This window comes from Falco naumanni, chromosome 13 (assembly GCF_017639655.2).
Source record: "Falco naumanni isolate bFalNau1 chromosome 13, bFalNau1.pat, whole genome shotgun sequence".
NCBI lineage: Eukaryota > Metazoa > Chordata > Aves > Falconiformes > Falconidae > Falco > Falco naumanni.
The window spans coordinates 24480047-24502442 of record NC_054066.1 but is presented as its reverse complement, the minus strand read 5'-3'; the positions used below and the strand labels follow the sequence as shown (position 1 = coordinate 24502442).

The following is a 22396-nucleotide window of genomic DNA, read 5'->3' as shown; positions in this document are numbered from 1 at the left end:
AGCAGAGAGTGCAGCGATGGGTCTTTTATGTTTTTGCAGTTACTGAAAACAGCACGAAAGAAGCGAGACGGATTATGTCCTTTCCCTGCAGCTGCGCTGATGGCTTTGACGAGGTGTCCGATTCCACCTCTTGAGTAACTCTGGACACCGTGTTTCTTGCCCTGTCTTTCCATGCGGAGGTATCAGTGTGATCATTTGCCTCCAGCTCGAAAACACTGCCTCATTTTTTCTCCCTCGATGCTGCATTTTGAACAGCCGGGCTGTTTGCGTGTGACTGAAGCAGTGCGGTTTGTTTTTCATGCACGGGTGGGTGTAACTGCATCTCCTCCTCTCCGCGCTGTCCTTCCCCTCCGACTCTCTGGATGAACTGGCAGAAGTTGGGGCTCCCGGCTCGCTCCTCCCATGTGCTATGGGGCTGGAGGCAGCTCTGACCCCTCCCAGGGAGGGAGCTGGGCAGAGGCAGCCGAGCTCCTGCCGCAGTGCCTGCCCAGGGACCCATCCCAGCAGACCCCATCCCTCCCGCTCGCAGCCGGCAGGTCCCTGGCCGGCTGAAGCCCTGCGGGCGCTCTCCTGCCCAGCTCGCCCCACCAAGGCAGCGCCATGGTGGCCACCTGCCTGCACCTGGCCGGGTTTGTCTGCAGTTTCATAGGGTGGATCGGGGTGGTTGTGGCGACCGCCACCAATGACTGGGTGGTGACTTGCGGCTACACCATTACCACCTGCAGGAAAATGGATGAGCTGGGATCCAAGGGGCTGTGGGCAGACTGCGTCATGGCAACAGGTCTCTATCACTGCAAGCCCCTCGTGGACATCCTCATCCTGCCAGGTACGTGTGCCCCGTCCTCCCCTTCCCGCTTGGCGAGGAGTGACGCCTTGCTACAATCTGCACCGGTCCTGCTTCTGGGGGGGTTGATGAAGATGGGTTGATGAGGGAGCTTCGTCTTCACCAGCGCAGGAGATGATCCAGTAAATAGGCTAAAGAATGTGAATGACAGCTCTGAACATGATTCTCATAAATTATACCTGGTTGTAGTCATACCCAGGTATCGTGTGTTATCTGTGGCTGTTAAAGTCCACTTAATGTTTAATCATTGTTCATGGTAAGCGCTCGCTGTTCCTTTCACGTCTTGTATTTAGATTGCATTGCAAAACATGGATAGTGTAGTGAGGTATAACAGCGTACTTTGAGATTTGCTTTGAGATGATGATGAGCTATTACAAATGTGAAGGTTCTATTCCTTAAGATGATTTTGAGTATAATGAATCTTTCAGCATCTATTATTAATGCTGCTATGGCTTTTAATCTTTTGAAAGATCGTCATTAGTCTTGACGGTCCTGATGCTTCCCACATTTTCTAAGGCAAGACAGAACTTTTACGCGGCAAACAGATGTCACTATATTCAACTCGGTGTTTTCTAATTATATAGTAATTTTCATTAGTTTGCTGCAAAGCAAAAATTAAGCAAGGTGTTTAATCAGTATTAATACATCTTTTGAGCTAATTAGAGCTGTCAAAGTCTTGTGTGGTCTTGTCCCTGTAAGTTTAGCTAATGATCTCATCCGTTTCAATCACTGTTAACTCCGTAGCACTTCTTCATTCTTCTGTGGTTTAGATTTTACATCCTCTAGCATGTCAGAGATGCCTCTTCCAAAGCTGACAGGGTAGAAGTAACCATTCCTAGTAGTTTTCTTTCATGTTTCCTTATTAATTTGTTTAAGCTGTTGTGAAAATCATTTCACAAGAGGTTAGAAAGATTATTCATGAATTTCTCTGTTACAGAGCCTAGTCTGTCCCACATAGTGCTGAGCAATATTGAATCTCTCAGACTACCTCCTATTCTCCCTTTCTCTGTGTGCAGACTTTTATTTCAGTAGGCTTACCTTCCTTATTGCTGCTCTTTTTCAATATGATCCAGCCCAGAAGACAGAGAAAAGGCTTGCCCAGAAGAAACATTTTCAAATGAAATTTAATAAATAGGTAAAGAGGTCTTTCGGCAGCAGAAAGCAATGCTTGTCTCCAGCAGAAACAAATCACAAAAGAAGATGCTTCTGGTTGTAACCTATATGGTAGCCACAGCTTTCAATGAGAGGGAAATTTATCCTGGTGTGCCCGATAGCTGAAATGTATTTAGTCTTTCATTGCTGGAGTCAAGACTTTGAAATGAATGTGATTGTATTCTCGTTTAATTGGGACTGATTGCACAGAAACCACACTGGGCACTGCCGTCTCCTTTGTTTAGGGTTGCTTTTTCGCTCTGAACTCCTCAGGTAACTCTTTGGTTAAGTTTCCTCTTGAAAAAAATCAAGCAAATATTCAGTATACACACAGTCTGCATTCCCAGGAACAGTAAAGTCCTCATTCCCGGTGTCTTACCTGTCTGTCAGCAGGACTTGCTTGAGGCTCCTGTTTGCTGGTATTGTTTGAGGCGTCATAAAATTCCGTATCTGCATGTGGCAGCTTCACTTTGTTAATAAGAGGGGAAAGAAAGCCAGCATGCTTGCTCGGCTGAGACCGTTCCAAGAGCCGGTGGAGGCTCACCCGGCACTAGAGCAAATCTGACACTTGTTCTTTTTCTTTTGCATGCAGGTAGTGACCTATTTTTAGTTATTTATATCTACATTTTATATAGTGTATATAAATTGATATTAAAATCTGTATACGATTATATATGCTTATATCTATCTAAATATATACAAATGGATACATTATTATACATAGACCATCACAGAGTGGTAGAAATGTCACAGCCCTGCCCAGCACACCCACAGTCCCCGGCCCCAGTTGTTCCTCGCTGCCTTGTGTTCAGCACAAGGGACAGGCAGGAGAGGGATGGCCACTGACGAAACACGGGGGAATGCCGTGATGTCTGTAGGGACCCAGAGGGACAACGTGGCCCTTGGTTATGGCAACTCAAGCAGCTCTGCAAAGTGCGGTCATTTCTGCTGGCTAAGGAAGAGCTGTGCCGGCGGTCAGCTGGAGCCACGGGTCTCCCCTGAAACCCGCTACCAGGCTGGACAGCATCGGGAGGTGGCTGGGGCTGGTGGGCATCCCTCCTCCTCCCAGGTCAACGGCCCTCAGCTCCTCAGGGCGGCCGGTGGCAGTACCTCATGGACGCCCATGCTTCAGTAACGGGTCTTCAGCCCTTCAGCCCTGCTCTGGCTGACTGTGGACCTCCCCTGCTCACAGCAAGCTGCTCTTCAAGACTTAAAAATCTTGTTATTTAATCAAAACTCTCCCTAGGAAAAGATATAGGAACGCTCCTTCCTAGCTGTTTCTCCTACTTTCTCTTCACATGTTTTCCACCTCCATGATTTCTCAGTGTCTTGCTGGGAAGAGCCCACGTTTTCCGGGCAGTGCTATTTCTTCACTGGAAAATGTTGAGCCTGCACACCCTGTGTTCAGGCGCTACCCGCTGTACTGCCGTCTCACTCTCTCGTGCCTGGTGAAGATTTAACGTTTACACAAAGGGTTGAACCTGTCTCCCATACTCCACGCAATTCTTGGGAGCTAATCGAAGAGGAACCTTTGTCCAAAGGTCTCCTTCTTTTGTGCCAAATAATCAAAATCCTCTTTCCTTGCCTTGCCAACAGGGTATGTCCAAGCATGTCGAGCACTGATGATCGCCGCCTCTGTCCTGGGTCTTCCCGCTATCTTCTTGCTGATAACGGTCTTGCCCTGTATCCGGATGGGCCACGAGCCTGGAGCTGCCAAGTACCGGCGGTCCCAGCTGGGAGGGATCCTCATCATCCTCCTGGGTAAGGCGCGGAGAGCCGGAGGCTCTGCTGCAGGGCGGCACGTTGCGAGCTGGTTGAGCACACGCACCTGGGCAGCTGCTGGCCGGGCTGGGCTGACCCTGTGGCTCTCCAGCAGCGCTGCCATCTGGGGGGGCACGAAAGGCACGAAGGGGAGCGGGGGGACAAAGACAGGAGGCAGGGAGCAAAGCAGGGTGAGGAAGGGAGGGCTGCAAACCCCTCCGGTGTGTTGCCTTGCGGCATCCTTGGGCACAGCCACTGCCCATGTCTGCAGGAGGGTGACAGCGGCTGCGCATAGGCAGCTGCCTGCAGGCACTGGTTTTGCTGGTTCGCCGTGGAAGTGATGTTATTTTTGGAAAAGGGTCTAAACTTTCAAGCTGCTTACAGGGAATGGATAGCCTCTGGATTGTCCCCGGGCATCGCTGATGCAGTAGGGTCAAAGTAAGCTGAGGGGTGGGGGAAGGGAAGCCCGCTGGCTGGCATGGACCTGAGAAGAGGGATGGTATGTCCCCTGTGCCTCCCAGCCCCTCTGGCCAGCCTTGCCCTTGGCCTCCAAGTTCCCCTGGGAGTTTCTTCCCATCCTCAGTGCCTGTGGAGGAGATTGTTTTGAGCAGGGCAGACTGTGGAGCTCATTGTCCCCGCCACAACACCTGCATGTTCTTGAAGCCTCGTCATCTCAGCAACAGCCTGCGGTGCCTTGTTTTTACCCGTCTGTGTGGCAGGGGAGGAGGGGGGAGGGAAAGTGGCCTCTTTGTGTGGCTCTGTTGGTCGCTGGCAGCCAGCGCTGACATCATGCCCGTCTTCTTTCTTCTTCTTCTTCTTCTCCTTATATTTTTTTTCAAGTGGGCACTGGATATAGCTGTACGGAGGGGCTGCCCTCTGGGCGCTCCTTCCCTGCCAGCCATCCCTCCTCGAGTGCCTCGGTGAGAAGCAGTCAGTACGAGTCGCTACATCCGAAATCTAAGGGACTGGGACCAAGGGACCCTTTCAATGCCTGTTGTTTTTTTTGGTTTTGTTTTTTTTAAAGGCTTTATTTTTTAAAAAAGGGTTTAAGAGCATGTTGCCACAGCTGGGAGTCCTAAAATCAGCTTTACAGGGCCTGTTTAGAACATCCCCATAGTGAACAGTCACGTTAGAGAGCTGTTGGAATGTGACCTTCATCCCTGTCCTGAAACCTTGAGTCACGTATTTGGGCTCGGCGAAGTGAAAGGAAAAGTGTTTTTCTCTGTGTATGAATGACATTTAGTGCCGGAGGGGTCCGCTCTGCTGGATTTCCCCTGCCAGGATGGGGGAGGCCCAGCAGAGCTGTGCTTTGTCGCAAATAAACGCGAGTTTTCGGTTCCGACCGAGACCCGTGCTGTAGCTCAGCCCTGTTTGCATGGCTGCAGACGTGGAGGCGAGAACATTGCCCCTAAATCCCGAAGGGTGACAGGATTACAGGACCGACACACACGCAGCAAACAGACTGCAGTGACAGTGTTGGGTAATGCTGCATCAGAGCACACGAAGTCCCGTGTCTTGCATGGTTGCACCAGGGTTTGGGGTCTGGTGTGCCACTCTGCCACCCTGCTGTGACACCGGGGAGGAGAACAGATGTCAGAGGGTGATAGAGAGGAGTTGTGATGCTCTGTAAACCAGGTTCCTCTCTGCCTCAGAACATGGTTTTCCCACTAGGTAGATCCTGTGAGGCAAGGAAATTATTTACAGAGACACTGGCAGACAAATGCTCTTTGGGTTGGATTTAGACTTCTTACGGATTTTTGCCCCTGTGAGTTTTGAAGCATCTACAGGTGAAGTGATTGCTCATGTCGCTGATGTCCTGAATGATCTGGGCTGGCAGCAGCAGCCTGGTCACAATGTTTTAGTCACAATTACAATAATGCTCTTTTTGTTGGATCACAAATGAAAAATAAATAAGCTCCTTTTGCTCTTAAGTTGTTTTTTTCTTAAAAAAACCAAACCAACCCACATTTATTTTTACAGTCCCTTTGGAAGAAGAACAATATACAGAGCTTGGGACTTTCACATTATTTAGGCTGATTAATGATCTGTTCTTTGCAAAATGAGGTGTTACGATTCCAGAGCATTTAATAAGCATGAATCAGGCCTTGAAACACAGAATACTGGCTTAAAATTGATTATATTTTAGAAGTAATACACCCTGGACTGTTCTTATTTACCCTCTGGCCACTGAACCCTCATTCATGGTTTTCCCCAGCTGCAGGGGCTTCAGCCTTTTCCTCTAAGTGGAGACCAACTCCCAGAGCTCTGGTTAAAACAGAACAAATGCCAAACCCCTCGCTAACGTAGCAGAAATAGGGAGTGAAGATGTGATCAGGGGAGCTGGCCCCATGGCAAACCTCACTTGTTGATCAGGGAAGAGATGGCGGTTTGAGATTTATTATGAAGGAAAACAGGGGCTGAACTCAGGGAAGGGGTGGCAGCTTGTCACTGAAATTTATTTTAAAGGAAAACGGAGGTTAAAACACAGTGTGGAGCCAAAAAAAAAAAAAAAAAAGAAAAAAGAAAAAGTTGAAAACTTGCCAGGAAAACAATGGGCTCAGATATTCCATTGATTTTTCTGTCTACTGATAATAGCAGGCTGCAGAGTGCAACCTGTGTGCACACCCTCCTATCCTGCCTGCTGATGTATTTATGTCTTTGCTTGATCCTATCTGTCTGAGAGAATTGATTTATTGCTGAAAACAATCGTCAGCAGAAGTTTGCTCTAAGCCAGTACGAAAACATTTCATACACTAGTGCTGATGGAAAAACCCTGGCCCATCCTGTGTTGTTGATACTAATTCGGGGGACCCCTTGCTGGGAACCAAGCGGGCATTTTCCTAATGGAGTGGGGGATTGGAGACACTGGAAAACACGGATGAAAAATACATCAGTTACTGTGGATTACTACTGCAAAATGACCGTATTGGCTATTGTAACTAAACAAAGGATATTAACGAGTTTTTCTGGATACTGCATGAGATTTACTTCTAAGACCATAGATATCAAGATAAAAAGATTGCCTTGAACACAGGGAGGGGGAGAAAATCATGGATAATGTATTTCAACCAAATGCTTTGAAAGAGAAATCTGTGTGACTTTGAGTCAGCAGCTCAGAATAATTAAATTTAGCCACAAAAGAAAAGTATTCTTTCTTCTGCAGAACTTGCTGTTAAGGAATTTGGCAGGGACTCGCCGTCCCTTGAGTTAGAGTACTCCTGCTCTGTCTGCCCCACCTCCGCAGGCACCTTCTGTGCTTCTTGTCTGTGGGCACTTCATCTGGTTCTAGCAGGCCTGTAATGCAGAATAATAAGAGATTCAGCTCAGTGGACTGAGCTACCGCAAGTCCATAGTCAAAAAGGACTTAGAAATGCTGGGAGCCTGGGATGTATCCCTGTGGATTCGCAGTGACGTGATGGAGCGAGGACAACCATACCGTGCGTTGCTGAGATGACTTTTCCGGGTAGAGGCAGTGGCTTTTGCAGGACTGCCTGCTCGAGCTGCAAAAAAGCACGTGTGTGCCCCCAAACACGCTTGTTTTTCCAACTAACCCTGCTGGTCTAATAGAAATATTCTGTTTGCAGACCTTCTCCTACCTTTCTGCTGGACTATACTGACTACAGCAGCTCTAATTTACAGAAAGGCAAAGGGTCTCTCAGCAGTAGCACAAAAGGGAAGGGCTATTAATTTCTATTCAAACACCTTTTCCATGTAGGCAGCTATTTTAGAACTTGAAACTTGCCTTAAAATGCCTTTTCCAGTCCCTTTGAGTTTCTTGGCAAATGAACTTTTTTTTTTTTTCAGCCTTTCTCTGTGGTACAGCTAGACCAGCATTTGAGTTCACCAAGAAATATTGCCGTTGCAGACTGTCCTTTGCACATCCTCTGGGAGGATTTACAGCCCAATTTAATCTACGCAGAGCGATGAAATCCAGCCCTGTTTGAGGGCATTCCTCTGGCTGAGCGAAGGGGTCACCAGTGACTGACGGCAGCTGGTGGCCTCCGAAGGCAGAGAGGTCAAGCTAACCCGTGCAAAGTCCTTGGCTTGTGTTTCACAGCTTTCTAGTACTGTCAGCATTAAAATAAGGTGGTTTTACATGTAGCTGAGCCACACGCACAAGAGATGCTATTGTGTTAGCATCCCTGAGAGCTCTTCTCACCCCAGTGCAAGTGTTTTCTTCGATCCTGTGTGGTGGGGGAGGGTCTGGATGGATAAGGCTCTTATAGTCTATGGACATAAATATATATATATATTTACTGCTGACAGAAAAAGAAAAGATGATTGTTTCTTTTTCCGAACAACAAAGAAGTGTTTTTTCCAGCCCATTAGAATGCTTTGTGGATTCCTAACTGATACATTTTTGTTTTAAAGCGTTAGAGGCTCATGAGCTGTTTGCAGGACTGATCCACACGCAGGAGAAATGCTGTTCTCCCCTTCTTGCCTTCTCTAAAAATTCCTTCCAGAGCTGTGGGGCCCTTGCTTTGAGAAGGCCTGAAATTATTACTGGCTTTATTAGCATCCTTCCAATGTTCTTCTCTTTTCCATAAGAAAATATTTTCTCTCACAATAACTGCAGCTATTGGGGATGGATTTTCTGTTGCACGGGCCAGGAGCTATGGTTTGTTCTCTGCTTTAACTAAACAATTTTATTTTTAATCTCACCCCCTTTTTTTTCCCTCTTGCAACCTTAACTTTTTGACACTGCCTCCAGATACCTTTTAACGCGGTCAGTGGAAATCTGTAACTCTGCCACGGTCCTGTTATTGTTTTGCTCTGATTCTCTGATAGCCACAAGGATGGAGTCCTGCACAGCTTGTCCCAGAGGCAAGTAAATATTGACAGATTAATTCTTCTCAGATGTACAGGCCATAAAGGAGTATTGTTTTAGGACCTGCTCCTGTGAGGTGATTAACACCATCAACTCCTGTCGCCCTCGGTGCATGCAGGGACTTTGCAGGATGGAGGCAGGACCCTTAGCGAGGGCAGTGAGTGTGACCTTGTGCAGCGCAAGGAGAACACGGGGCACGTGTTTTCTCTCTGCTAGGAGCAAACCACGCGTGTGTGCTGCACACCGAAACCCTGTGGTCCCTAGCCTGGCTGCCTGCAAAGTGCTGAATTTGAACCCGCTTTACTGTGTGAGGGCGCCTCCTCCGCATCACCTGCCTAGTGGTCCTCGCAGCACCACCACGGCAGCCTTCCTGGTCTTGGTGGGAAAAAACTATGGGATTTCAAGCAAAATTTGACGTCTGCGGTCATTTTTTGACCTGCTGTAGACTCCAGGTAGAACCCTGTTTTCCCTTCTGCAAGGCCCTTCAGTTTCTACTGAATTCAATAGGTTTCTGGGGAGCCTCACTGGGTTTGTCACTCTGTACAGAGAAATTTTCTACAGGGAAGTGCAATCTGCTTTCCAGAGTTGTGAGACATTTCCTCCTCCATAAAAAAAAAAAAAAACCAACACAACAATGCTGCAGTGCTAATTATTCTGTCCCTGCCCATCTTCTGCTTGTGTTCTGTAAACCCTACTCTGTCCTTCTAAGGGCTGGGATGTTTCGTTAATGTGTATGTGACCATTCAGTGGAGCAACTGCAACGACGCTGATTGACACGGGCTGAGGACATAGTACGTGAGTTCGTGCAGAAATAGTGATTTAAACCAATTGACTCTGGGCCACCGATTTTACTGTCTCACCGATGCATATGGCTTTCGTGGCCTTGCTTCATACCTAACCTATTCCTAATTCTGCAGCTCTCCAGAGCACCGGTTTCAGGGTGACTTTCATTCTTCCCACTTAAAGATATTTCTAGGAAACAAATTTGTTTCCCTTGTAATAATATATCAGATTGTGTCGAGCAGCAGTTGTTTTTTCTTCTCGTTTGTTGACGCCCAGGAGAGACGGCTGTTCTCTCTTGATCTTTCTCCCTGCAAGGCTCCCACGCTGCCTCCTGCTCGGGGATCTCTCGGCCCTGATGCTGATGCTTCTGCATCCCACTGTGGGGCTGCAAGGGAGGAGGGATGGGCTTCCTCGCTGTCCCCTGTCCTGCAGACCCTTCCTTCCCCTTCGGTGTGCTTTGTGTCCCCATGGTGGGGTTAGGTGCTGGCCTTACCGGTCCTTTCCATCTCTCCCCAGCCATGTGCGGCGTTGTCGCGACGATCTGGTTTCCCGTGTGTGCCCACCGTGAGACCACCATTATGAGCTTCGGCTACTCCCTGTACACGGGCTGGATCGGCTCTGCCCTCTGCCTCTTCGGTGGCTGCGTCATCGTCTGCTGCTCGGGAGATGCCCAGACGTTCGGTGAAAACCGTTTCTACTACGCCTCGGGATCCAGCTCCCCTACACACGCGAAGAGCGCTCACGTGTAAGCACCCCAGGGATGTCCCACGGCTGCCGTCGGATGCTTTGGCTGGTGGGTTTGTGTGCCCTGGGCCTGCTTCTACTGACACACACTGCTGTCAGGCTCCCCGGGGAAGATTTAGAAAAGCAGCACAAATGTCTGGTAGTTTGAAGCATTATTCCCCCCATCTGTTCCCCCTTCTCTAGAACGAAAGCTCCAGCCAGCCCTACCTCTTGGTCCCCCCGTTTTGTCCTGACCACCTACCCCACCTTCTTGCAGCCAGGATGACTCGGATGGTTCGGGGTTGTTGTGTGGGGTGTAGCGTTTTTATTTTATCTTCTAGCTCCCCTGATTATGGGAGAGTTAAAAGCAATAAAACAAAGGAGAGAGACACTTCCCCATTGTTAGAAGGACTCCGGCAGCTTCTCCCACTGCTATTTGCTTTCCCCCGCTCAAGGTCACCGCTTCGGCACGGTTCGGGCGAGAGGGAAGGGAGGAAGGCTCTGCTCCCCAGCTGGGCAAATGTTTCTCTTTTGGAACAAGAGTAGGGGAATTATTTTCTGCCTTTCTCTGTAAATACTTTTGTATGAGTTTGGTCATTTTAGTAACAGTATTTCCCCCACCCCCACAGTCATCAGTATGAAGGAAACAGAACCCAAAGGTCCTAATTACATGGTAGATAACGGTGCCTTTTTATATAGTTTTAAATGACTTTGGGGGCTCTAATCCCCGCACTCTGGTTTCTTTTCTTTTTTTTCCTTTGTACAGATCAGTTACTAAAAATGTATTTTTACATTTTTTTAAACTCCTTGCTTTCTTCCTCTCGATTTGCGTTCTGTCTTGCATCATTAAAGCAGCACGTTTTAACACGCAGTATAATGTACCTGTTACAATACAATTCTGGTGAGTACTGATGATGCCTTTGTACTTTCAGTGAAATACTGTACAATAAATAACAGAGTACCTGCAACTACTGGCTTCTTTTCCTTCCTTCCTGTGTGTTTCCATAGCTAGCTTTTCCATGACAGGGGTTTCCCAATGATTTTGAAGATTATTTTTTTTTAATAGTGGTTCAGGACAAGAGATTCTGCTCTGCTGTAGAATTAAGTGGGCCTTTTGTTTTTGTTTGTTTTTTTTTTAAATATTTAAAATAGAAGTAATCTTCCTGCATGGTACTGACCGCTGCCTTTACCCATTCATTCTTTCAATGTTCCCAGTAGCAGCTTGCACTGGTGGTACCGGCTCTGGTGCTCTTCATATAAGGGGGACTTAGAAACCCACTGAGGGGGTGGAGATGTACCCCCGTGCTGCTCGGGCGTGCTGAAGTTGAGAAGTCATGTCGCTGGAAGTGCTCTTAACTAAAATAAGAGTCTGATCTGGGGTCATCACTCTGATTAAAACCATGTAAGATCAGGATCTAGCTCTGCCCTTACCAGAGGCTGTAGCAATTTAATTACGGTGATACAAAATCCCATCTGTTCCCAGAGATGTTAACTCAGTTCAAATAATTTGTGTAAGCCAGGCTGCAGGAACAGGAAAAGAGGCACAGCCGCCGTGCAGACATGGACAAGGGGGACAGCCCAGGTGTTGAGTGCCGGAGGAGAGGGCACTGAGCAAGCAGGGGAAAGGAGTGACCAAATTGTTTGGGCTGACGGAGAAGAAATTGAAAACATGGCTGCTAGTCAAGCCTCGGCGGATTAGGGACTGTCCTCTCGTCTTGGTCTGCTTCAGCTGGAGAACCCAAGCTGGGCAACGCAGCCATGGGCAAGGATGCTGCAGCTCCCACCCCTCGCCTCCTCCATGTGGGAAGCTGAGGCCAGAGCATTTAAAAGGAGTCAGAAGGAGGATGGCTGTGCTCCACGACGACCCTTTGCCTGCATGGACAAGAGATGGGCAGCAGCGCTAGCATCTGCCTTTAATACCGAGCAGTCTTGAAGGCGTCTCTTGTGTGAACTTTGCATTGCTGCCATCCTATACAATGCACCCAAGGCGGGCAGCGGCGCGGGGCTGGTGGCAGGACACTTGTGCCCATTACATCACAGGCAGGGCACAGGCAGTTGTTGTACGCGCTGGAGAGATGCTATAAGTGCTGCCATTGATGTGTGGGTGCCATGGGCGAAGGGGCGGCGCACAGGCGTGCCAGCTTGTGCAGGCTGCCCGGGGATTGTGGATTGTGCGCCGCTGCCTGCCGCTTTGGCTGGTTAACCCCGGGGCCAGCAGCGGCGGGGGAGACCTCTGAGCAGAAAGCTGCTGGAACACTGCCCGGCCAACGGCCCTGGAGTAAACTGGGAGGGAAAAGCAGAGCAAAACCTGTCTGAGATGCCCGAGGGGGGCGGTGGGGGTGGCAAGGTGCTGGTGCTGCCGGAGGGGCTGGGGCAGTGGTGCCTGACCCAGTGGGGAATAAGCCCTGCTGGGCAGCACTTAACGGGTTTTTTTGCTGCCCAGACCTTGAGGCTGCATCTTGGCATCTTCAGGCATGTGGGGCTGGGGACCCTCGGCAGGGGACAGTGCTGGGGCTCTGCTTGCTCTGCCCATGGTCACAGCTTACCAGCACATGAGCCCAAATCCAGCCCTTGAAAGGCCCAGGGAAAGCTGCTCAGAGGAAGGAAGAAGCTGTGTTTCAGGGAAGTGAAGAAAAAAACAAAGAAAGCAAAACAACCCCAGTTGCAGCGGCGGGGAAAACAGACATGTGCACCCGCGGGGTGCAAGGAGATGGGGCCAAGAACGTCACAGGATATTAGTGCTGGCACCGCAGAGGGGAAGTGTTTGGAGGAAGCACAAAGAATATTAAACTTTTCTAGTTTTTAAAGGATCAAAGCTGAAATACCTGCTTTGCACGCTCCCAAAACACCCTGCTCCCCCGTGGGGTTCTCCAGGGCCAGGCTGGCCATGGTGCTGTTGGCACTTGAAGGCTTTTGGTGCTCATTTGCTGATCTGAAGCCTCAAAACAGAGTCAAATATAGTTCTCCTGAATGGAAAAACTGTTCCACGCTGTGCCTAATGTCAGCCGTGGGGCGGTGGGAGTGAGCTCTGGTGGCCACCCTGGCATGGAGGTGGTGCTCCCTGATGCCCCAGTGGAGCTCTCCCCAGCTCTACCAAGACCAGCTACTGCTCCCAGTGATGGGGAGCGTGCTGGCAGCCTCCCCACTCCCTAAATAACAGGAATAACAGGAGGGAGCCCATGCACACCCCGAAGTGGAGAGGTGGCTGCAGCCCTATGAGCAATGCCTGCCTCCCTGTGGCCCCGGTGTCCATGCAGGGGGGTGACAGCACCGTGACACCCCAGTCACCCCACGGAAAGGTGGGTGCCACCAGCACTGCGAGCAGACGGGAAGACGTTGGTGCTGCCTAGAGCTTCACACTGCAACAGTCAACCTGCGGTCATTGGCTTTAGTTTGGGGTTTTCTTTGTATGTTTTTATTGTGTAAAGTGATAACCATTTTTTTTCCACAACAGCGCAAGTAAAGTCAGCCCACGGAAAAGGATCTTCTACAAAGGAAATTTTGCAGCACTTATGGCAAGGTTTGTTCATCTCTAGCTTTGATTTAGCACTGAAAAAATATCGGACCTTCAGGTACTGATTGGCTTAACAAAATTTACATGGGAAAGTTTTCTTCTGTTTATTTTTTTGGTTTGGTCTTTCATTTCAAAGGTTTACATTACTATGGAAACTGATACTAAGACACATCTGTCTCTGGCTTTCTTTAGAAATCCCTTAGTTCCTGTTTGATTTTTAAATGTAAAGGCACACAATAAAGCTTTATGCATTTATTAAAATATACAGATTTTGGTAAATTTAGATTTTTTTTCATAGTATCTTGATAATATATATATAATATGTATAGTAGTCAATAACACAATCATTTGAAAATAAAAATCACTCCATAACATATCTGCATATTTTTTTTCTTTCTCATGACACACTACAAGATCCCATTGTACAGTGCACCAATGGGCTTCTGGAAACCACAAACAAAAACCAAAACAAAACAACCCAATAGAACAAACTTTTTAACAAATACACCGATTTCATACCAGAACTGCAGAGAATTGTTACACCAGAAAGTACCATCTGCAAAAAAAAGCAAGATATACATCAGAAAGACCGAACAAAACAAAGTGAAGATCATTTACAAGCTGGATTTACAACATCCCACGTCGTTCAGGGAGTGATTTCTCTGCTGTGTGGAGGATGCCGGCGTGCTGGGCCTCACACCGAGTGGTTGTAACCGTGCGGAGTGAATCTGTGGAGGGACCGAGACCGTACAGAGTCCAGCTGGAAGGGCAGAGGTATTGTTGCTCCGTCTGTATCATGCATTGGGCTCCCTGGGGTCCCTCCCAGCGGAGGGCGGTCAGGCTGAAGGGCTCTGTGCCTCTCACCGGTGGTGGGAGCGGGATGGACACGTTCTGCCCATGTCCTCCCGATGGCTCAGGGGTGTGAGAACCTCCCTGAGGGCACCCAGGGGGAAAGGCTGCATTTTGGGGTTATAGCAAAACAAGCACTTGTGCCTCCCCCCAGCACCTGAAGCTGCCCCCGGGGCCAGCGGTGCCCAGAGGCGGTGGGCACGCCAGAACATTTTGGCTTTGGCAGCTTCTGCTTGTGCCCGTTGAAGACCCTGACACCTGCTACAAGGGAAGCGTGCATCTCCCAGATGGAGGCTGAACCGGCGTGTCCCCCAGGCACTGCCACCCGGCGCAGGGTGGGGACACCCCACTGCAAAGCCACCTCCCTGGGCACCGGCCGCCAGCAAACCCAGGCAAGACCCAACCTGTGGCTCGACCACCTTCTCCTTACACACCTCTGAAAGGTGGGATATGGTGGCCTTGGGAGAAAGATCCGGCTCCCACCCCCCGACACGGTGAGGGCTGATGGCAGCCCATCTGCATCAGATGGTGCCGTGGCATCAAATGCTGTTTCCCGGTGGTCTTGGGGACGTGGCACAGCCGCCCTGCCCCAGCACTTCCGTGGGAAGGGGAAGGAGGGTGGGAACAGGAGCAGCCAAAGGGCTTCATTTGATGCATGGGTCCAACTGAGAGGTTCCTACTGACACCAAAGAGCAAGGGATCAAGCCCTCGTCAAATTATATGGCATAACTAGAGCAGACATGACAACAGACACTGGTACTGGTAACTGCTCTGCAGCGAGAGATTAAGGCTGCAGAAGGGATAACAGGCTTCGGTTCGACAGGGTACTGGGGCAGGAGGTCGTGGTTCGGCAGATGCCCAAGTACCGTGCAGAAGCAGAACGAAGACTACCTTGTCTATGGTACAGTACAAGAGCTGGTAGGAAATTAGCGTTAATCTTTCTCCCTGAAAATGTAAAGCCAGACCTGCGAGGTGCCATCTCTCTTGGGTACTTCTAAGGCATCAAGGGTGGGAGCGGCCAAGCGTGAGTGAGAAGTGACCTTCGCGAGAGGCACTCGGCACCGCCAGGAAGGTTTCCTGAGCTGGCCCGTCAGCGGTGTGCACATTGCAAACAGCTTTTCAGTGGGACACACTTGGGATTTCTGCTTGTAGAAGTGTGGTAGGGGCAGGCAGCGGGAGGGGATGCCAGATCAAAGCTTCCAGGTCCTTCTGCCAAATCCTTGCTCCCATCCTGAAGCCCTGGCAGAGGCCAAACTTCCCTTGACTTGCCTGGGGTGCTCTGGATTAAGATCTGCAGAATCAGATGCTCTTTTCCACTGGGAAAAGGACTGTAGTTTGTCACCATTTGGGACAGGAGCTGCAGGGAAACTTCTGCAGTCATGGGCAGAGCCTCTCCGTCGAGCCCTTGAGCGCCGGAACCGATGGGGACAGGCATGGGTCCAGGCACTCTCAGCACGCAGCAACCCGCTTGCCTGCAGAGGATGCCAGGCAGGCTCCATGCTGTGTTTTGGGGAGCTGAGCCTCATCCAATGAACCAAAGGGTTGATGGTTCTCAGCATCATATGTTGCAAATCCTTCCTCACGCCCCTACCAATGTTAAATTGTCCCCTAGAATGCCAGCAGCAGCCCCTGGTACTGGGGGCTGGTCTGGGCTGCTCCAGGGGAGCCCTGGGGATGGATCCAGCTGCAGCCTTTGGAGGAGGATGGGTGTCACTGTCTGATGGGGGTTTCCCTTCATTATTATTTATTTAAAAAGATGTTCCTCCATTGCAGTGTTTTATACTACGCATGTTGGTGATGGGCTCCAGAGCTGGACCTGCTGTCAGCACAGCTGCCCTCTGTGCTGCGGGAGACGGTGGCTGCCACCAAACCCCATCACCACCGATGCTGCTGCAGGGATGCTGGTGGCAGGGAACGTTCCGGCACTGCTGGGGGTCACAGCCATGCTTGGGCTATACTGGAAGGTTTAACTATGAGAAACACCCACCTGCCGACCGGCTCTGCCCTGCGAGCCACCAGCTCTGTTTGGTTTCAAACTGAAAAATGGACACTTATAGAACAAGCAGCGTTTCAGTGTTTTTTCATACAGCATCCACCAAGCCAGGGTCAGAAGCAGAGGAAATGGTACAAGGTGGAGACAGCAGCAGGGAGGGAGATTTCAGCAGCTGAGTCCTTTCCTTTTGCCACACACGGCCCAGCCCTGCCGAGACACGGCTGACCTGTGGATGATGCGGTTCTGCAGGGCTATGGATGCGTTCCTGAAGCACTCAGGCCAGAGTGAGCACTGGAATGTGCCCACCACAGTGAGGGAATTGCAGCACAGTCACTTTTGTAGAAGACACAATGTGGTGGAAACAATGCCCAGCCTCAGAGATGCTCAGAGAAACGGTGTGTGGTCCTCATTGACCACTTGCACAAGGTGGGTTGAGCCAAGAGTGGGTCACAGCTCTTGCTGTGACCAGCATTGGGACCACGCTCCCAACTGCAGATTCCAGATGCTTGGCCATGCTGGGACCTCAAGGTTTGATTAAGACAGGAACTAATTTTGAATCACAGTATCTGGGTTGCCTGGGGAAGGACACGGGGTGTAGCACTGCTGTGTGCACCAAGTGCCTTTGCTCCAGAACAAGCCATGGAAATGCTCTGTGATGGGACCAGCATCTCTGGATCCACCTCTGAGTGACTCCCTCAAAAGGGGTTTGTCCATCTCCATTTCGTACCTACCTACCTGTCTGTCCCTCTGGCTCAGCTGTTACTTCTAGGTGGTTCAAAGGAAAAAAACACACATGCTAAGAAAGTGCCAAAAATCTAAGGGTAGCATCCCACCGTTGTGGCCATTGGGTGGACGTTCCCCAGGGACAACTTGTGTCATCCCCTCACACAGCTCCTTCCATCTCCCAGCGCCCTCCCAGTTTGGCACATCTCCCACTCCACCACCTCCACCAGTGTGGCTGGTGCCAGGAGATCAGCCTGCGCCGGGGCATCAGCCAGCATTCAGCACAGCGAGACCCGACCGGTGGAGTGGGACGGGCCACGAGTGTGTTTGGTTTGGGGTCAACGGCAGTTGCAGAGCGTGTCCCGAGAACCAGAGGAGAGCGGGGTGGTGGTGGAGGACCCGGGGAGGATGGGGCAGGACGGGGGAGCCACAGGGACCTTTCCTCATTGCCTGGGTGGTGCGGTGCCCTGCTGCCTGCCCCACTACTCAGGCGAGTAGTCCAACTCATCGTTGGCGATGAGAGCCTCTGACGGCGGTTTGTGCCTGCCTTTGCTTTTCGACCTGCTACTCGTCCGATGGCTTTCCTTTGCTCCCGCCATTTGCTGGTATGAGAGGGCCTTGTCCTCAGAGGGGTCCCAGCCCGGGTAGCCCTCACCCTCAGTGGCGTAGGAGAAGCTGTCGTCCACAGAGAAAGGGTCGACGTCCACGTCATAGCGCTGGTATGTGCTCTGATGGAGGGCCTCCTCCCGGGCGCTGATCTCCAGCGTGCTGTTCCACATCCCGTAGCCAAAGTAGATGAGCAGACCTGTGGTGGGCGAGAGGGAGAGTGTTGGACCCCAGCCACCCGCACCAGCCCCGTGTTCCCACATACAACATCACTACAAACACGCCATGCCCCAGCGATGCCCACGCCGGGCGTGGGTCGGGGATGCAGCCCAGCTCAGCGCCAGCCTCCTCCCACCCAGCGCCGGCTGGCTCCAGCCGATGCGCGATAAGCCTAAGTAAATATTCCCATATTTTTTAAGCTAGTGCACGGTGCAGTTGATGTCTGCTCTTCGAAGCTGCTGAGTTTGTGTTGTTGGACTGCCAGCTGTGACCCAAGGGCTATATGTTTTAAACATCAGCTGGGATGCTGCTGCCACATGAGAGTGCCATCTGCATCTTCCATGGGACAGCGGCTCCCAGCAGACAGACGTGTGGAGGCTCCTGAGTGCCAACAGCCCCCATGCTTCCACCCGGTTGCCCTCCCAGCCACCCTTTTCTCTCTGAAGTTTTCTCATGCTCTCAGTCTCTCTCCTGCTGGTGTTCACAGCCACGTGTGCCCAGGGGTTGTAAGGATAAGTGTACTCGGTACTAAAACAGCTCTGAAACCCCTGTTCTCCTCCCTGCAGGGTTTTTGTTTCATCTTCCCCCACTAGCCCTACCTGATCTCACCCTCCTGCACCAACGCTTTCCCCAGAGGCAAATGCGTCTCGTTTCCAGTGGGTCCTGGGATTAAACTACCCCAGAGGTGTGCATAGAGAAACCCAGACTTCACATCCCGTGGACTGGCTACAAGGAACTTGTGAGGTTAAATCCAGGGTCTGTGTGGCAGGACCACACACGTCTGCTAGAGAAATAAATGGGATGTGCCTCCCCCAACAGGCAAGCAGCCATGGATGGGGCTGGTGGAGCCCACCACACCTTAATGGAGCGGCTTAATTGAGTCATTGCAATTGCTGGCAGCTGAATAGATATTAGATGCACCCGCAGGAGAAAGTATTTAATCACAGCAGATAAAGTTGCTGCTTTGGAGTCATCTCTGCTTGTGGGTGGGAAGGATTCCCCTGGATTTGCAGCTTCACCGATTGCCTTTGAGGGTCAAAAAAACCCAAAAAACCAAGCGTGTCTTCTTCAGCCCCAAGAGTGAACGTAACAGCTACTGCCCAACAGGTTGGCCTGGCGTTCGGGGAGTTGCAGAGTTGGAGTTTTGCTATGGGACCTCAGTCATGCAGGACTGGCTCAGGATAACTACAGCCCTCACCCCAAAGCAAAAGGAGGAATGGTAAAATGGAGCAAAAATGTGGTAGCTGCCTCCACAAAGGAAACCATGAGACTACTCTAAACTCTCTGAGACACCAGAGAGAGATCCAAGGTCTGTTTGTGTCATCTCCTGGCTCTTCCAACTGAGCTCAAACGTCTACAAATGGCAGAAGGCACCTGAGAAAAGCATGAAGGCTGGTGAGCCGGTGTGGTGGCCCATGCCTGCCCACCCCTGCTCCAGGAGGAGTGATTCCTGCCTTTACGGGAGGTGGCAGCTGACTGTGACCTTCGCATCCATCCTCATTCTCTTTCCTCAGCGCCTTCTGCCTCTCAACCCAGGACCCTGATCCCTGCTTTCAAAGGGAAGGGCTGTTGGTGGGATATTTGGCCAGGAATGGTCCTTTTGAGTGCTGGCACCATGCTCAGTGTCCGTTGTCTGCAACTGGGGCTCCTGTGGGCTGCTGCAATGTATATGTTTACCCATAGGGTTATTATTTCTCTGAAGAGTCCTTGGTTTTGATATTGTCTTGTTGCTTCAGTTCTTTATAGTCCAGACTTGGGAGCCTTCAGGAGGAGCTATGAGAGCTTCTTTGTTTCTCTTGGGTTTGTGGACTAAGCAGGTTGCAATGTAAAGCAAAGGGAAACTGTGGGTGTGCCGGGCTCCTAGCCTAAATGTGGCCAAAAAAAAGTCCACAGCTAAGTTTGTGAGTCCTGAGATCTCCCTGCCACAAAGCTAAGGGCTCAGACCGAGAAAAGGAGATAGAGTCCACAGATCCCTTGGCTCTGTCTCTCCCAGGGCTGTTGGGGTTGGGCAGCTCTGGGCTTTGGAAACGCAGCGCTGAGATTTTGGTGTGGGCTGCTGAAGAGCTCAAGTGGGTGAAATAGCAGGAAAGCAGGCACATTTCTGTAGGAAACCTGCCTGTGAGGCAATTTCCAGAACCCACCTACTTTGCATCAAAAGACTCATCAAAATAGTCACCTTTGCAAGGAGCAGTTTACTTTCATCAAAGTGACATTTTCTGGAGGTGTGATTTTCCATTTAGCTGTGGTTTGGGGGCTTGAATAACCGAGGTTTCCAAGAACTTCAGGATGACAAGGGGCAAACACAAAGGACTGGATATGTCCCAGCTGAAGAAGCATCAGCCTAAGCACTCTAATTAGGGAAGTTATTATTAACACCCTTGCAAAAGTGTCAGTTAAAAAATTAAAATAAATGAATCTGGGACTCACCCACAAAACACCAGACGGCAAATCGGATCCACGTGACTGTGGAGAGCTTCAGCATGAGATAGATGTTCACCAGCATAGCGAAGGCAGGGACGAAGGGCAGGCAAGGTGCCATGTAGGGCAGCTTCTTGGGGTTTTCCGGCTGCTGCAAGATCACAAACACCAGCACAACGATCAGCAGGACCATCAGCACGACAAGGAGGACGGCCCACCAGCTCTGTTCGGAGATGTAGTCTGCCCCAAAAATGATGAAGGAGCAGAAGATGACCATCAGGACGAAGAGCAGGAGCACGCAGGTGGTGACGGTGTGGCCGGTGGCCGCCGTGGGGCGGTCCATTTTCCCCGGCAGTCCGAGGTGGATACGCATGGTGTAGTAGCGAGGGCCGATCAACTTCTTCAGCTTGATGAGGTAGATGTTCTCAGACTCATCTGCCTCTATCCCTGAGGTCATGTCGACTGTGCCGTAATTGGGGTGATTCACGTTGTAGGTGGATTTATCTGATTTCCCAATTAGCATCTCGTTATCCCCCAGCGATGGCAGATTTTTGGCCCCACACGTGTTGGTCGGTGGGCCAGTGAACTCTTCTCCTTCGCTCCCTGGGGAGCAAGCTTCCTTCTCACAGTCGGCCAGGATGCCCTCCTTCTTCTTGGTGTGCTCCTCAGAAAGGAATTTGACGAAGCCGTCGATGTCGCTCTCGGGCTGGTATCGGAGGAGCAGGACGCAGACGGAGACCAGCGTGTAGGCGAGCAGCGTGCCGATGGACATCATTTCTATCAGGTCTCGCAGGCTGACCAGCAAGGAGAGCAAAGCTGCGAGGAATCCAGAGACAATACAAGCCACTACGGGAGTTTCCGTGTAAGAACTGACGTGGGACAAAAATCTGGAGTGTGAAACAGTCGCAGAAAGTTAGAATTGCAGATCGCAGTGGTTCCCCGTTGCAATAACCCTTACCTGGCTGGAGGGGCCAGGCTCAGAGCTGTGATCCCTTCGGCTCTTACTGCTTTTTGGAGCTTAGACTCATGACAGCTGGGGACTGGAAATACTGCTGAGGCTGGATCTGGAGTTAAATCTAGGTCTAACCAGCTCTGGAATGGGCACTTGGACACTTGCAAATAAGTGCCAAGGGTTTATACATGTAAGCTGCTCTCCTTTGCACATAACTCTTGAATTAAACACCCATGCTTTCATGAGCTGGACCCCTAGGCACCAGCACCAAATGAGACACTTTTGCATAGGCCACTCCTGACTTTTTCCCTCCAGGATTTTGCTTTGGTGCATGCCCCATTCTGCAAGCATGGAGTCTGTGGGCACCCACTGCTCCCTGCAGTGACGGTACTGGGCTGTCGAGGCACAGCACGGACCCCATCCCCCCAGCACACCTCCCCTCTGGGTCCCAAGGGGGCAAAAATAAATGCCAGCAGGGGCACAACTGACCTGAAGAGCAACCCGTCACCAGCCATGGCGTAAATGACTCTGGGCATTGGGAAGAGGGAGCCCAGCAAACTGACAGTCAGGCCGGCCACAGACCCAATGGCAACGATGAACTTGGCTGCATGGAAGCCATGGGCCACAAACATTTCCATCAGTGGAGACTCAGTGTCGATGGCATCATAGGGCACCATCAGTGTGAGGATGATGCTCACCTGGGGGAGGCGAGAGGAGCAGGACACAGATGTCAGCAGCAGCTCCAGGGGCTGCTGGGGACCTGCAGGGTGTGGGGGCTGCTTCTGAAGGGTAGAAAGCCAAAAAATGTCATGTTTGATTGGGACTGTATCTCTGTGTCCCCTGTGGAGGGCATATAAAATGCTGGAGGTAAGGTCCATACGTGCTTTGCTGTGGGGTGGTTAATCCAGGGGAATGCAGGGCCTTGGTCTCTGCCATCCAAAGGCAAGAAGGTGACACCTTGCACCTTGCTGCAGCGGTGATGCAGGAGGCTGTGGGGCTCGGTGGGGTTAGGGATGCTCGTGCTGGCCATG

General features: G+C 50.8%; 2 protein-coding genes across 3 annotated transcripts in view; one reads left to right on the top strand and one right to left on the bottom strand.

Moving 5' to 3' along the window:
* The first annotated feature begins 359 nt into the window (after window positions 1-359).
* CLDN11 (claudin 11) lies at window positions 360-11056 on the top strand. Of its 2 annotated transcripts, XM_040613823.1 has the most exons (4): window positions 360-629; window positions 726-826; window positions 3593-3757; window positions 9885-11056. In XM_040613823.1, exons 1-4 carry the CDS (start codon window positions 601-603, stop codon window positions 10115-10117), a joined length of 528 nt encoding a protein of 175 aa, XP_040469757.1. In that variant the 5' UTR covers window positions 360-600; the 3' UTR covers window positions 10118-11056. The 2 variants fall into 2 exon arrangements, with proteins under 2 accessions (XP_040469757.1, XP_040469756.1); XM_040613822.1 differs by having other exon boundaries at window positions 364-826.
* Window positions 11057-13911: 2855 nt separating this feature from the next.
* The window catches only part of SLC7A14 (solute carrier family 7 member 14), a 33509-nt gene continuing 25024 nt past the window's right edge, over window positions 13912-22396 (bottom strand). Inside the window, exons 6-8 of the mRNA XM_040613798.1 lie at window positions 21855-22063; window positions 20423-21300; window positions 13912-17975 (exon numbers count right to left, since the gene is read on the bottom strand). Coding sequence (XP_040469732.1) covers window positions 17653-17975; window positions 20423-21300; window positions 21855-22063 — 1410 coding nt within the window. The 3' untranslated portion in view covers window positions 13912-17652. The remainder of the gene's footprint in view (window positions 17976-20422; window positions 21301-21854; window positions 22064-22396) is intronic.